The sequence below is a fragment of the Octopus bimaculoides genome, chromosome 6, assembly GCF_046866305.1.
Source record: "Octopus bimaculoides isolate indiv1 chromosome 6, ASM4686630v1, whole genome shotgun sequence".
In the NCBI taxonomy this organism is placed as follows: domain Eukaryota; kingdom Metazoa; phylum Mollusca; class Cephalopoda; order Octopoda; family Octopodidae; genus Octopus; species Octopus bimaculoides.
In genome coordinates, this window is record NC_142933.1 from 99,845,535 (window position 1) to 99,860,534 (window position 15,000).

At 40.9% G+C, this 15,000-nt stretch overlaps 1 protein-coding gene across 1 annotated transcript in view; it reads right to left on the reverse strand.

Moving 5' to 3' along the window:
* LOC106875697 (uncharacterized) overlaps positions 1-15,000 on the reverse strand; it is a 34,392-nt gene that overhangs the window by 12,303 nt on the left and 7,089 nt on the right. Inside the window, exon 2 of the mRNA XM_089354367.1 lies at positions 7,831-7,925. Coding sequence (XP_089210493.1) covers positions 7,831-7,925 — 95 coding nt within the window. The remainder of the gene's footprint in view (positions 1-7,830; positions 7,926-15,000) is intronic.

Here is a 15,000-nt window from a genome sequence, read left to right on the forward strand (position 1 = left end):
ACATAAAGATACATGCATAATCACTTATATGTATGCTCACACACACACACATTATTCAAGTGGCAAATACAAGTACGGTATCGGATAAACCTAAGATAAAATATACGATGTCAGCGTATCTCAGATAACGTTCCCAGATAACCTGATCGATATCTATTTATTTCCTCTAATTAATGAAGCAAGAAGGCTTACTCGCACATGCATCGAAGCCCAACGACAGTTTTTAACAAAACATTCAGTTAAAGTGCTTCTTCGGTAAAATAACCAGTTATCTATTTTGAGCTTTTCTTTCTATCTATGGTCATCCATTTGTGAACAAAACCCTGTTGGCTTGTTGGTGGCAGTGAGGAATTCATACGTATAAAATATTATCCATATATAATATATCGCCACTAGACAAATGGATGCGTGTCCAAGAAAAATATACAAAATATCACTTCAATTATTATATATACCTCTCTCTGTCTTACTTTCTCTCTGTCTTTCATATATATAACATTGTCCCGAAACAGATAAAAGAGGAAAAGGATCCTATCAGCTTTAAACGAACTCTAGACAGATTTCTTCAAGGAATACCAGACAAGCCACCCATACCTGGATACAACTAACTCAATAAGAACTCACTACTTGAATGGACGATAAACAAAAACTTGACTGTAAAAAGGATTTAGATAATCCTATCAGTTAGATAATCCTATTAAGTTAGACATGGCCTGGACCAATCTTTGGTCGAACTATATCTAAGGTTATATATATATATATATATATATATATATATATATATATATATATATATATATATATATATATATATATATATATATATATATATATATATATGTGAGTGAAACTCCAACGAGTGAGACTCCAACGAGTGAGACTCTGATGAGTGAGATTCCGATGAGTGAGACTCCATGTAGGTGAGAGTTTACTAAAAGGATTATTACAGAAATTAAAGTTTCGACACGTTGGCTAAAATGGTTCGCAATCTCTGGCTTGGATAAGTAAAAGGATTGCTTGAGGCTGGAATGTCTTTGATTTTAGGCCCGCAAGCTCAGGGCTGACCTGGGGTTAAACAACAATATCTATCTATCTATCTATCTATCTATCTATCTATCTATCTCTTCTCACGGACGTGCTGTCACATCGGCTGCGAAGGTAAACGTTTATTTGACCTTTTACTGTCCACATTTTGTTGGAATTTTTTAATAATTTTGTTGCGAAGCACCTAGGCTTCATTTGTGTGTATTTTCAAGGGCAGGAATTGACCCCCAGGGGCAGTTTCGGCCCTAGCAAAATACAAAAATTTCCTTCTTGACATTTGAAAAATGTCGAGAAACATAATTTTGGAACGCTTGTCTTGTTCTTTTGACAAGCATTTCCCGAGGCTTCAGATGCCAGAAGAGAAAAAAGAACAGAATAGCGCGTGCGCATGCAGTGACAGGAACGCAGTTGCTATAAACGTCACAAAGACTGTGAGTACAGCTACTAACAGCCCTCTCACCACCACCACCACCACCACCAACACCACCAACACCAACAACAAAAACAAAACTGTAACCAAGGTTACAAAACCATGCGTGAAAACCGTCACAAATGTCTCTGACGTAAGCACCACTGCTGCTGACGCCATCATCACCACCAACGACAACAACAACAACAACAACAACAGCAACAACGACAACAACAACAACAACAGCAACAACAAGGAAGTAAAGTTATCGGCCGTCAGCAATGACACCATCACCTGTTCAACAAACTCTGCTGCCACTACCACCACCTTTGAACCAGGCAGTACATACACCAACATAAACAAAAATATCCAGAAGAACATGTCCGCCAGCACAACAAAAACAAATTTCGCAAATGCTCTAAAGGAAAAAAGAACAACAGTGACATTCACACAAAAACAAATAAAAGACACAAAATCCCTTCTTACGAAAGAAGGAGATGATGTCAGAATTAACATCCCAAAAGATATTATAGAAATGAAAAACAAAAAGTGCATCATTTATAAACTGGTAAACACAAAAACCAGACGTGTAGAAAATGTTAGCACAGATAAAATTGAAGTTTGTCTTAGAAAAATTTGGCCTTATCAGAATCATGTCACCTGGGGAAGGAAATTCGGAACGGTGCAAGTAAGGTTTCTGGATGAAAATTTAGCTAAACAATTTTCGACACTCTCTCTCCGCACAGATGACTTGGTAATGATACCGAGTTATCTAGGACAGAGAGTGACCAAAGTTATGATAAAAAATGTGCCATCGGAGGTGGACACCCAATGGCTGATATCGGCCGTGTGCCTGGAAATGGAGGAGGCAAATATTTTGGAGATTACGGTCGGAGAGGAAAAGAACTGGGGAGGGAAAAATCTGGAAATCCTTCTCCACATCACGGAGGAGGCTTCACAGAAAATTCCTCCAAACATTAGATTGGCAGAGGACCACAAGCTGTATGTGGTGGTAGAGGGCAGGCGACCTCGCTGTTACCTATGCAACAGCGAAGCACATCTGAAAAAGGACTGCCCTCTGGCCGCTAAACAAAAACAACAACAACAACAACAACAACAACAACAACAACAGAAGCAACTACCAAATACCCCCAACAGAAAAACCTTACTACCAACACCACCAGCAACGCAAAAAACAACAACAGAAATATCAGCAATAACCACAACAGAAAAGACAACAGAAACTGCAAAAACAGAAGAAAAAAAAGAAAATTCCAAGACTGCCTCTCCCTCCCCCATATCACATACACCACACATAAATAACAAGGAGCCAACATCAATAAAAACAGCAACACAAACATTCACAGAAACACACACAGACGCACAAAATTTGCCGTTACCTCTTTCTGACTCCTCAGATCTCCCATCATCCGATGAAGAGAGTGGGGAGGAGTGGAAAATAGCTACGAAAGGAAAGAGGAAGCGCAGTAAGAAGAAAACAAAACAAAATGCAAACACAAACAAAGCAGGGAGATTCACATCTCCCGAAAATACTACTAACACCAATAGTAATATAAAAAAAACAATGCTAACAGCAATAGACAGTACAAACACAGAGTTGATGAATTACATCAACTCTAAAACAAACATCACAAATAACTATATCAAAACCAACAACCACCCACGTACAACACCGCCAAAACACATTAAAATTATTCATGTAACACCAGCATTACACAACACAATAAAATCCCTCTACCCCAACTCGGTAGGGGGATTCCAGAAATATTTGTGCAAGAAATTGTACAATAGCCTCCTTGGTGAAAAATCCAAGGAGGAAACAAAACTTTCTAACGGCAAGTAACACTCTGTTCTTTTGTTTTGTGCTTTAAAGCACACGTATAAATAGAATCATGGTGAAGATTGGTTGTGTGAATGTGCGTGGCTTAGGGTCCCCTTGGAAACAAGGGTACCTCTTAAATGACATCAAGTCACACAATTTGGATATCATAGCCATTAGTGAGACCAGACTCCATGAACCGCGGGCCCTAAAGTCCATGTTTGGCGGACAGTTTAACATTTATTTTTCTCCCTGTCTGACGAGGATGGGCGGTAGTGGCACGGCGGTTCTTTTTCGCAAGAGTCTGGATCTCCAAGTAAAGACGATATTTACGGACCCGGAGGGTAGACTGGTTGTCCTAGATGTGGACGGCAGCGATGGAGGCGCTTTTCGGTTGCTGGCAGTTTATGTGCCTCCTTTAACAGGTCGGTCAGACTTCTTTCGACGTCTAGAAGTATTCCTGGGAACGTCTCGTCCCTTACTTTTAGTGGGGGATTGGAATGCTACCTTGGACACGCATCTAGACTACGTGGGGAGTGACAAAAGTAGAAGGGGATGCAAAGGCCTCATAGACCTGCTCAGACGCTTCCAGTTGTCTGACAGGTACCGACTCGACCACCCAAATGTGCCAACGTGGACTTGGAGCAACCGCATTGGGTCGTCGAGATCGTATCTAGATAGGATAGTGTGTAGGACAAGAGATAGAGATAGTTTAGGATGTCCACAGTTCCACATAGTCAGCTACACGGATCACAAACTTGTGACGTGTACGCTAGACTTAGATAAGGCACATAGGCAGGGTCCCGGTTACTGGAAACTAAACGCGTCTTTCCCGTCGAGACAGGTTTTCAGAGACCGGATTAGCACGTTAGTAAAGAGGGCTTTGACGGGAGCCATCGTCAACAACAAATGGTGGTTTGCCCTCAAGAGAGCAGTGAGGGCGGAAGCAATAAGGTATAGCAGGGCACTAGCTGTAGAGAGGAACAGAGAAGAGGGGGAGCTAGTGATAAAGTTAGAAGAGGCATTGCGAAGTGGCATCGCATCCGACGTTTTAGCGGCGAGGTTGGCCCTCGACCAACACTTCAATGCTAAACACGAAGGGTGTGCTGTCAGGGCAAGGATGCGTGCTCTGAGGAATGAAGGTGTTGGAGCCGCACGAGAGGCCCGGGTGGCGGAGGCGCAGCGGGGTAACAGAGCCACCATCCGGTCTCTGGTAGACGAACAGGGGCGCGAATTGCTCGAGCCGAGCAAGATGTGCGAGGCGTTTCAGCGGCATTTTGCCCGACTGTTCGGGAGGAGTGGCGAGCGAGAAGGCAGGGTGGACTTTAGTGCCTACCTGCACAGCTTGCCACGACTCTCGGCAAGAGAGGCGGAGTGCTGCGAAGGGGTCATCACGGCGGAGGAGGTGAGGGACGCGATGGCGGGTTGCTCGACGGACAAATCTCCGGGTTTGGATGGTCTGCCCTACGAGCTTTACAACTGTATGCCAGACTTGTTTGGAGAAGTCTTGGCGGTCGTGTACTGCAACTGGCAGCAGAACGGGAGCATTCCCGGTTTTGTGAGCCGAGGAGCGGTAACGCTGCTGAAGAAAGATCCAAACAAGGGGGACGCCATAGATAACTTTAGGCCCATCACTCTGCTCAATGCAGACATGAAAATTTTGGCCAAGGTGTTAGCCAAGCGGTTGGCGTTTGTCATCGAGAAACTGGTCGGCACGGAGCAGACGTGCGCCGTGCCGGGCCGGAGCATCCATGACAACCTCCATCTGATGCGCTACATCATAGAGAGGGTAGTTAAGGAACCTGGCATGGGTGGGGCCCTGATCAATTTGGATCAATCGAAAGCTTTCGATAGGGTAGACCATCGATACTTGGAGGCCGTCCTCGAAGCGGCCGGCTTCGGTCCCGTTTTCCGCGGCTGGATGGCTGCCTTGTACACAGGCATCCGTTCGGTTGTTCGCGTCAATGGACGTCTATCGGGACCCTTCGACATTGCACGTTCGGTTCGTCAGGGATGCCCCCTGTCGCCGCTCCTGTACGTATTGACTCTCGAGCCACTACTGCGGAAGCTGGCGACGCTGAGGGGCATCCCGCGAGAACTGGGGTGCGGGACGAGCGTGTCGGCATACGCGGACGACGTCACCGTCATAGCGTCTAGCCACGAGCACATCGAGCTTGTCGGCGAGACGCTGAAAGACTACGAAGCGGTGACGGGAGCGAAAATCAACCGGGATAAGTCGGTGGGTTTGCTGCTCGGCACCTGGAGAAGCAAGCCCATACCGTCCGGCAGCGCCTCAGTAGTGGGACGCTGGACGGACGGTCCGGTCAAGTTGCTCGGAGTCTGGTTCGGTCCGGACCTGCAAACGGAGAAGAACTGGGACGAGATAACGAGTAGGGTGGCCACTCTCTGCCGGCAATGGTCCGAGAGGAAGCTGTCCCTAAAAGGTCGGGCGGAGGTGGCGAACGCGTACATCGCGTCCGTCATCGAATACCGCCTGACCGTCGTGCCTTGTCCCGATCGCGCCATCACCGAAATGGAGCGCATCCTCTTCCGCTTTTTGTGGAAAGGAAGCGTTCCGATGGTGAGGCGATCCGTTTGTTGCCAACACCCGCTGAAAGGAGGGCTGGGCATGCCGTGGTTGATGATGCGCAGACATGCGCTGAGACTGCGACATCTCCGGCTCTACGTAGACGATGGTGAGCAGGTGTGGTCGCCGTTTGTGCGACGCGCTTTCCCGCAGCTCGTCTCCATGACCGAGCTGCAGTCGTGGATCAAAAAGAGGCCGAGGAATGGCGAATGGCACCGTGAGTGTCGCGTTGCTCTGCAACAACTTTGCCGTCCCGGGTCGACCTTGAGCGGCTGCATCACAACGAAGTCATTCTATAGGGGATTAGTGGAGGGCAGGTACGACGACGATCTCGGGGCGAACCTGGGCGTCGACGAGGAATACCTGACCCGCCTGTTCAGGACGACTTTCGGGCCGGGACCTATGGACAACTTCCAGAGATCCCTGGCCTGGCAGTGTTACCGAGAGGCGCTACCCGTTCGGGATAAGCTCTATAGACACGGCTCGCGAAATGTGGGGCCGACCTGCCCGAGATGCGGTCAGAGCGATGAAACCGTTCTGCACGCACTCGTGCAGTGTCCAACCATTTCGGAGCTGTGGGCTTATGTCGAACGACTGCTGTCGCGTGTGGGACGAGTCGGTTTATCAACCGAGTCTATCGTCAATATCGTCACGCCTCCTTCCTTTAAACGGGAAGGAAGAGCTGTATTTATCGTACTTGTGGCTATGGCCAAAGAATGCATCTGGTGGACGCGTCTGAAAGGATTAGAGACAAATACTTTCCTCTCTGGTCAATCTCTCATCAACTTTTTCAAGTATCACTTGAAAAGGAAGGTGAGAGTAGAGAGGCAAGTGTTGTCTAGCAAATGTTTCGAAAAAAGATGGATACATGTAGCAAGAATGGCACGTATAAATGACGAAGCCACCTTGACCATGATTCTATAAAACGTTTTAAAATTTTGTAAACAGAGAAATTTTATTTAACAAACTGTGACGCTAAAGACCGAGGTTACCGTGGTCTTTTCGTAGGTTTTTCTTTCCACGGATAACCTCCCCATTTATTGGGAATTTTTTGTATTTTTCGTATTTTTTGTAAATACCCCAAACGTTTTGCGATGTTTTTTTTTTTTTTTTTTTTTTTCATCGTTGTCCCCACTTTTGTTTTTTTTTTCTGCTTTGTTTTCGACCCCCTCGAAAAGAAAAACTCTACATTTGTATTTTGTCCCCTCTGTGTTGAGCCCTGTGTGGCTAATAAAGAAACCTATCTATCTATCTATCTATCTATCTATCTATCTATATATATATATATATATATATATATATATATATATATACACACACACACATAAAATCAGAAAATGGAGAAAACCTCAGATCAACAAACACATCAATTGGACCACATTTATAGCTTATTATTTAATACAGAACAAGGCATAACATTTATGACATAACAAATCTTACGGCCGTTTCTGCATCCAGTATATATATGTATGTATGTATGTATGTATGTATGTATGTATGTATGTATGTGTTTGTGTGTGTGCGTGCGTGCGTGTGAGTGTGTACGCGTGTGTGTGCGTGCGTGCGTGCGTGTGTACGCGTGTGTGTGTGTCCGCGTATGAATTTACTTATGCTTTTCTACATGCGGAGTTTAAATCCAGCCGAGATCAACCTGACCTTTCGTCAGGAAGAAAGTATAATGCATGTCAACATACTTCACAAATTCATTCACCAACCACGTGATTTCTATCACATCCAATGCTTACCAAAGCATTCTATTCAACACTCTAAATACTGGTAATCTCTCTCTCTCTCTCTTTCTTTCTCTCTCTCTCTCTCTCTTTCTTTCTCTCTCTCTCTCTCTCTTTCTTTCTCTCTCTCTCTCTCTCTTTCTTTCTCTCTCTCTCTCTCTCTCTCTCACACACACACACACAGTGAGTATCTGGCAGATGTAAAAATAAATATATTTACCTCAACAATAACGCCGTGAGATTCTGATCTACTTGTGCCACTTGGGTATCCAGGTAGTTCAAAGTGTTGGTAATCACCGCCATTTATATCCGTTACTGCAACCAAAATGATAATGATTTATGAAAATTTATAAAGACACATGATATATATAAGTATTTATGCACGCATGTATATATATATATATATATATATATATATATATATATATATATATATATATATATATATATATATATGCATGTATATATGCAAATACAGGTATACCAAATACCATATAGCATATTTTTTGATTTATTAAAATTATATCCTTTCTAGAGGAGGTAAGATAATTACTAAATGGTAATTATGATCAAGTTCACTTGAGAAGGGGAGATAATCTCTTATTGTCTGGGAATAAGAGAGCAGTCGCGATTGGTCAGAAAATGGTGGTTCAAACATATGTGCTCAGGGAGATCGAACTCTTAAACTTCAAGCTTCCTAATCACGGCAAATTTGAACGGTGGCCTGGGAGAACAACTAAAATCGAGTGCATATAAAAGAAGAACGACGGAGGAACGATTTTGTGTCTAAAGAAAGTATTTATATGAAAAATTGAGTTTGATTTCATCACGTAAAATGTATATGCAATTTTTCATATCAATACTTTATACCTATAACATTTTTCTCCACCGTTTTTCTTTCACACACACACAGACACACAAACAAAGATACATACACACATGCATGCGCCTTCACAGATCTACCACACCCACACACACACACACAAAAAAAAAAGAGTCCGGAAAGAAAACACGCATGTCAACAATAATTTATGCATTGGCATACATCTTGAATAATGCAAGTATTGAATGGGCCGAGAACATGGATTCGATAATAATTCGCATTTTGAAAATTATGCTTCTGCAATCCAAGAGCAAGAGGCATCTACAAATATTTGCTGAACAACAGAAGCATTGGGGTCTCAAAGCTGCAAAGATGTAACCGAAAATGTCGATTCTGACACATATATGTCTGTGACATGACACATGTGATTAGCAGCTGTTCTGAAATGTCATTAAATTATTACAGCCCTCTGTTAAAGCAATACACAAGGCCATCTGCAAGAAGGATTGCCTAGGATAAACATAAAAACACATTTTTGTCGTTGAGTACATTCATACGTTTCAAACGAGAAGTTTTGCTAGAGTATTCCCATCAAATCTTTCACCAAATGTAAATACAAGCCTGACAATTGCCTAGGACAGAAAACATATATTTAAAGGAAATAGACAAATTATTCTAATAGCTTGTAATTTATAGACTTAAGGGAGGTAAACTTCAATAATACAATAAGTGTATAAAAAGGTTATAGAAATGAAAACTAATAGAGCTTAATAGTGTGACAAGGTTACTAAAGTACAGTTCCATATATATATCAATTGGGTCGTGTTTTTTATGTGCCATATGAAGTTTGACAAAGTCGTGGTGTTCTTTTCAACCTGTCGGAATAACGAATTATAGTTTAGTTGAAATACCAGGGTTTGAATCTACCTTTTACAGTTTGTATTCACTTTCAATGCTATATCAATAGGTTTGCTTTGCTAGAGGTGATTTCTGTTTCGTATATTATCAATTTGGCATTACATTACAAGTTGAGTAGCCAAGTGGTGATATTTCTGCCCGCATAGCTTGTCTAAGGTAAATTTTGTTGATTCATGTGTAATGATACTTTTGATATTAAGAGTACAACAACAGCTAAATTTTAAACAATTCCCGTGAAAGAGTTTCCTGCTCTAGTGGTGGTGAATTGGCAAATGTTTATCTGTTAGAGCTTAGAATTTTTGGCGAAGTTTTACTTCATGCTGAAAAAAAATAAAAATAAAAAGATGTGGGATCCATATGATGTTATTCTTAACATGGAAAGACAAGGAAACGGGGATGGAAGTGAATTTATCCCTTGTTAGAGCACAATTGCATTATGAGGTGACTTTTACAAAAGATTCCTTATCTCAAAGAGGTTAGAAGTTCTTCCAGCCGAAATTGCAAGGATAATCTGGATCTCGACTGAAGAGAGAAAACTCCGAATGACCTGTCCTTGTTTTCTTTGTATCGTCTATCTGGATGTTTTGTCCCTTTCTTGTATCACCTGTCTGGACGTTTTGCGTTCTTGTCCCATTCTGTATTATTTATATATATATTACTAATTAGCTTTTTTAAAAACTATGGAAGGATGGTTAGAATTGATATTAATGTTCTAATTCATGTATGGCTGATCCTTCTTAATATAACGGCTTTTTCTGAGTGAAATAGCAGTAAAAACTTCGTCCACCGATTATCTGGAGTAATCCAAATATATAACCTCGAGGATGATCTAGGCTATGTCAGAACAATAATAGGTTCAAATTTCAGCACAAGGCCAGGCAATATCGGATGAGGGGTTAAATCGATTACATCGACCCCAGTGCTCAACTGGCACTTATTTGATCTGCTCTGAAGTGATGGAAGGGTAAGTCGACCTCGGCGGAATTTGAACTCAGAACACATCAGGACAATACCGATACACACACACACACACACACACACACACACACACACACACACACAGACAAACACACACATCCGTCCATCCATCCGAACACACGTCTCAAATTATATCACAAAAAGACGCATATGTTAATATTTATGCGGAGATCGGAAAGCCATTTTCCGCCTGTTCACACAGACACACACGCGGGTGCGCACACGCTAAGTTTCAACTAAGCTTATATACATTCTAACATGCACGAGTTCATGCATACTAACATCTGTATCTCCCCGTAAACAATCTTAAACGTTCAAACAACATCCTTACTGTATATACACAGATATTCACACACATATACATTGTGACAGTTAGACTTACATAAATAGATTTGCATATAACATACATGTGTATATTATTTACTTAGATTGTATATAACCAATACACATTTGTATATACACACACATACAGAGCAATAGAGAGTCATATATACATACATGAATGCATGCATATTCATATGCTTATATACAAATGCATATACATACATACATATATACACACATACATAAATGCCTATATATATACACACAAATACATAAACCTGTACATATATACACACATATATAAATGCATATGTAAATGCATATATATATATATATATATATATATATATATATATATATATATATATATATATATATATATATATGTATATATATATATATATATATATATATACACATATATATGAATGCATATATATATATACACACAAATACAAATGCATGTATATATATATATATATACAAATATATGAATGCATATATATATATATATATATATATATACACGTACATATATGAAATCATATACACACACACACACACACACACACACACACACACACACACACACACACATATATATATATATATATATATATATATATATATATATATATAAATTGACAGAATGAGATAAAAAATCCAAGGCTGTAAATAGTTTTCAGAATATTTATAAAGAAAAGGTCTTACAGCTGTGGATTTTTTTTTTATCTCATTCTGTCAATTTATATATACATGCTAATACATGACCCACATCGGACTCCTCATTCGTATCATTATCGAACCTGGAACTTAACCATGGTCTATATCCATAGCACTTACTTAGCGTTACCCGACACCTTTTGGGTCTTCTTGACACCAGTACCTCTCATACTCTCGGTGTCCCAAAAGTCACTGATGAGTTTCAATTGTTAATAACTTCCTTAACTTAACAAATAAATGCATGAAATATTGATACAATATAAAAGACATAATGAAAATTAATATGCACGGGTCAAATTTTGCAACACCACTACATTACATATGAAAAATAATATCGCTGAAATGGCAGCCATTTTTTGGTTTCGCTGTCTATTCTATCGCTGTCTATTGTCGAACCGCTATGTTGCGGTGACGTAAACACACCAACATCGGTTATCAAGCGGTGGAGGGCGGACACACACACACACACACACACACACACACACACACACACACACACACACATGTTTATATATATATATATATATATATATATATATATATATATATATATATAAATGTCGAGCTTCTTTCAGTTTCCGTCTACCAAATCCACTCATAAGGCTTTGTCCGGCCCGTGGTTATAATAGAGCACACCTGCCCAAGGTGCCACGCAGTAGGATGCAAGGGTTTTCAAAGGAAGAGCAAAAGTAACTGACATGCACCTTCCAAATGCAGTGTATTTGTGGACAGAAAAAATTGGAAGACATTCCAAGAATTCTCCATCTCAGATTCTTTCAATGAATCTATACATACAACCTTCCCACCGGACCACCACCACCTCATAAGCACAAGCACCTAAGTACTAAAGGGATCTATTCCCACAGAACAAAGGTGCAGGTGCATACACCCACAAATATTCTCACACTAACTCAGCTATCTATTTACAAATCCCGGGAACTGTCGTAACTTGAAGAGCCTTGTCACTTTGTTAGCGACCGGATTGAATTCTATTAAAAACAACTTGAGTAAGAACAACATTTACAGGTTTTGTTATCCCAAGTTTCGGTGACTGAGCTTTGGTTCTTACTTAGAAACCAGCTCTTCCCATATAGGAATAATTCAAGCATAAGCACTCGTACTCTGCTGTCCCTCTCTGTGAACTCTCTCTCTCTCACACACATACATACACATGCTACGAAGTGTAACCACGCATATTTTCTTTACATCGCTTATTCAGAAGTTCATTCTTTTCGTTTTTTTCTTTCAGTCTACAGACTTAATGTCGTAACCCCATAATTTATGTAAACATTCGTTGAGCACTTTTGGTGAAAAATACCTCGCTAAGACTAATTATGAAGTACCCTGTGGAGTATGTACGGGACTTGTTACCAACTAAACGCACACACACACACATACACACACACACACACACAGAACATTGACATACAAATGTATTTGGCCACATGTTCAAATTGCACACATGTAGAAACTAATGCACACATATTTGATAGGCACTCATAAAAATAATATATATATGCATATATATATATATATATATATATATATATATATATATATATATATATATATATATATATATAGGTGTGTGTATATATATATATAGGTATGTATACATACATGCCTGTTTATGTGCAGTGCATACACACACACACACACACACACACACACCATGCACATATGCATATATATGTGTAAATAGACAACTCCTACCCACATGAATCGAGCCAACGATGTAATCGCTGTGTTATTTTGACCTCCTAGAAATAACAGCCAATCAAATCAAGCCTCAAAATTACATGCTAATGTCAGGAAAATAGGAAGGGGACATGTACCATAATGTGACCCTAGATATAGTCACTGGTTTCAAGGATAACAAGAAGGTATGGTCATATGTAGATTGTCTTTAGTGATAAGGGCTGGCCTTGGATTTAAGAACACCAACAATTTCTACCAACAGTATCAGATATATGTCTGTCTGTTTGTCTATGTCTATCTATCTATCTATCTATGTCTATCTATCTATCTATCTATGTCATATACTCATGTATGTATATCATGTATGTGTATACTCTAGGCACAAGGCCCGAAATTTTTGGGGAGGGGGCCAGTCGATTAGATCGACCCCAGTGCGCAACTGGTACTTAATTTATCAACCCCGAAGGGATGAAAAGCAAAGTCGACCTCGGTGGAATTTGAACTCAGAACGTAAAGACAAGACGAAATACCGCTAAGCGTTTCGCCCGGCCTGCTAACGCTTCTGCCAGCTCGCTGCCTCAATAGACTTTTAAATTGTGATGTGTGTGTACATGTGTATATGTTTGTGCGCGTGTTCATGTGCGTATGTGTGTGTAGTGATAATGAGTTTGAGGTTAGATGAAGGCCAGATAAAAACCTGTGATACCATATCTAGGGTGGGCTGCAGACTGACAGAGTTCCCCTACTTTTCAACCCATGAGGAGCAGGTGCAGGAGAAGGAAGACTAAGTGTGGTAGCGTCTAACCCAGCTCTCCTCCTTAACCCCAGCCTCACGGACCTTGATTCCATTTCTTCCTAAAATTCGTTTCCATCACTGGATTAAACTGATAGACACGTGATTAGCGGGTCTCGTGGCTGGCAACCAGCTTGGAAACCTAATTCTTTAGAAGTTGTGTCTGTCGGATGTGACCAACATAACTACGGTAGTAGGAGTAAGGGAGGAAGTAGGAGTAGCGGTTGTAAGGGTTGTAATGAAGGAGAGGTGGGAGGAGTAGGATTAGTGGAGGAAGTCTGCCATGTGATGGATACAGCGATTGACGTGTGTGTGTGTGTGTGTGTGTGTGTGTGTGTGTGTGTGTACGTACGTGGTTTGAAACACAAACACATGCCTCTGTGTGTACGTGAGTGTGTACTCGTGGGCGAGATCTGCGGGCGCTTCTATGTTTGTATGTATGTATGTATGTATGTATGTATGTATGTATGTATGCGTGTATGTAATGTGTGTATGAATGCATGCATTTATGTATGCACACACACATATATATGCGTGTGTGCATGTATGCATGTTTGTATGTATGTATCTATCTATATCAATCTATCCATCTATCTACCTGCATATGTGTGTGTGTGTGTGTCTGTGTGTGTGTATGCATGTGTGTGTGTGTGTGTGTGTGTGTGTGTGTGTGTGTTCAGGGTGTGTGTTGTGTGTGGAATTAGTAGAGTGTATGAACATTGAACAGAGTGCTTTTCGTTATTTGTTTAGTATCTCCCTGCCCTGTGTTCAACTCCCACCGAAATCCACTTCGTCTTTCATCTTTCCTTGGTCCATAAATAAATTAATAATCCAAAGCAGTGAAAACTAGTTGATCGGCAAGAACACCGAACCGGATGCCTTGCTGCAATAGTCCCAGAACTTTGCATGCTGAATTCAACTTATTATTGAGGAACTATAAACGTTGTCGTTTCGTTGTTGTTTAGATCCACTTTATAAGTTCAACCCTGAGTAGGCTTATGATCCAACGTGACCATTCCAGCTTTTCTCATGTCAAAGGGACCCACGACCATATTATCAAACGTATTCTTCTTTTCAGCTGCTACCTTGAGCAGATTAAGGAAGTATGTATAACAGAAAGGTTGTTATTTCTA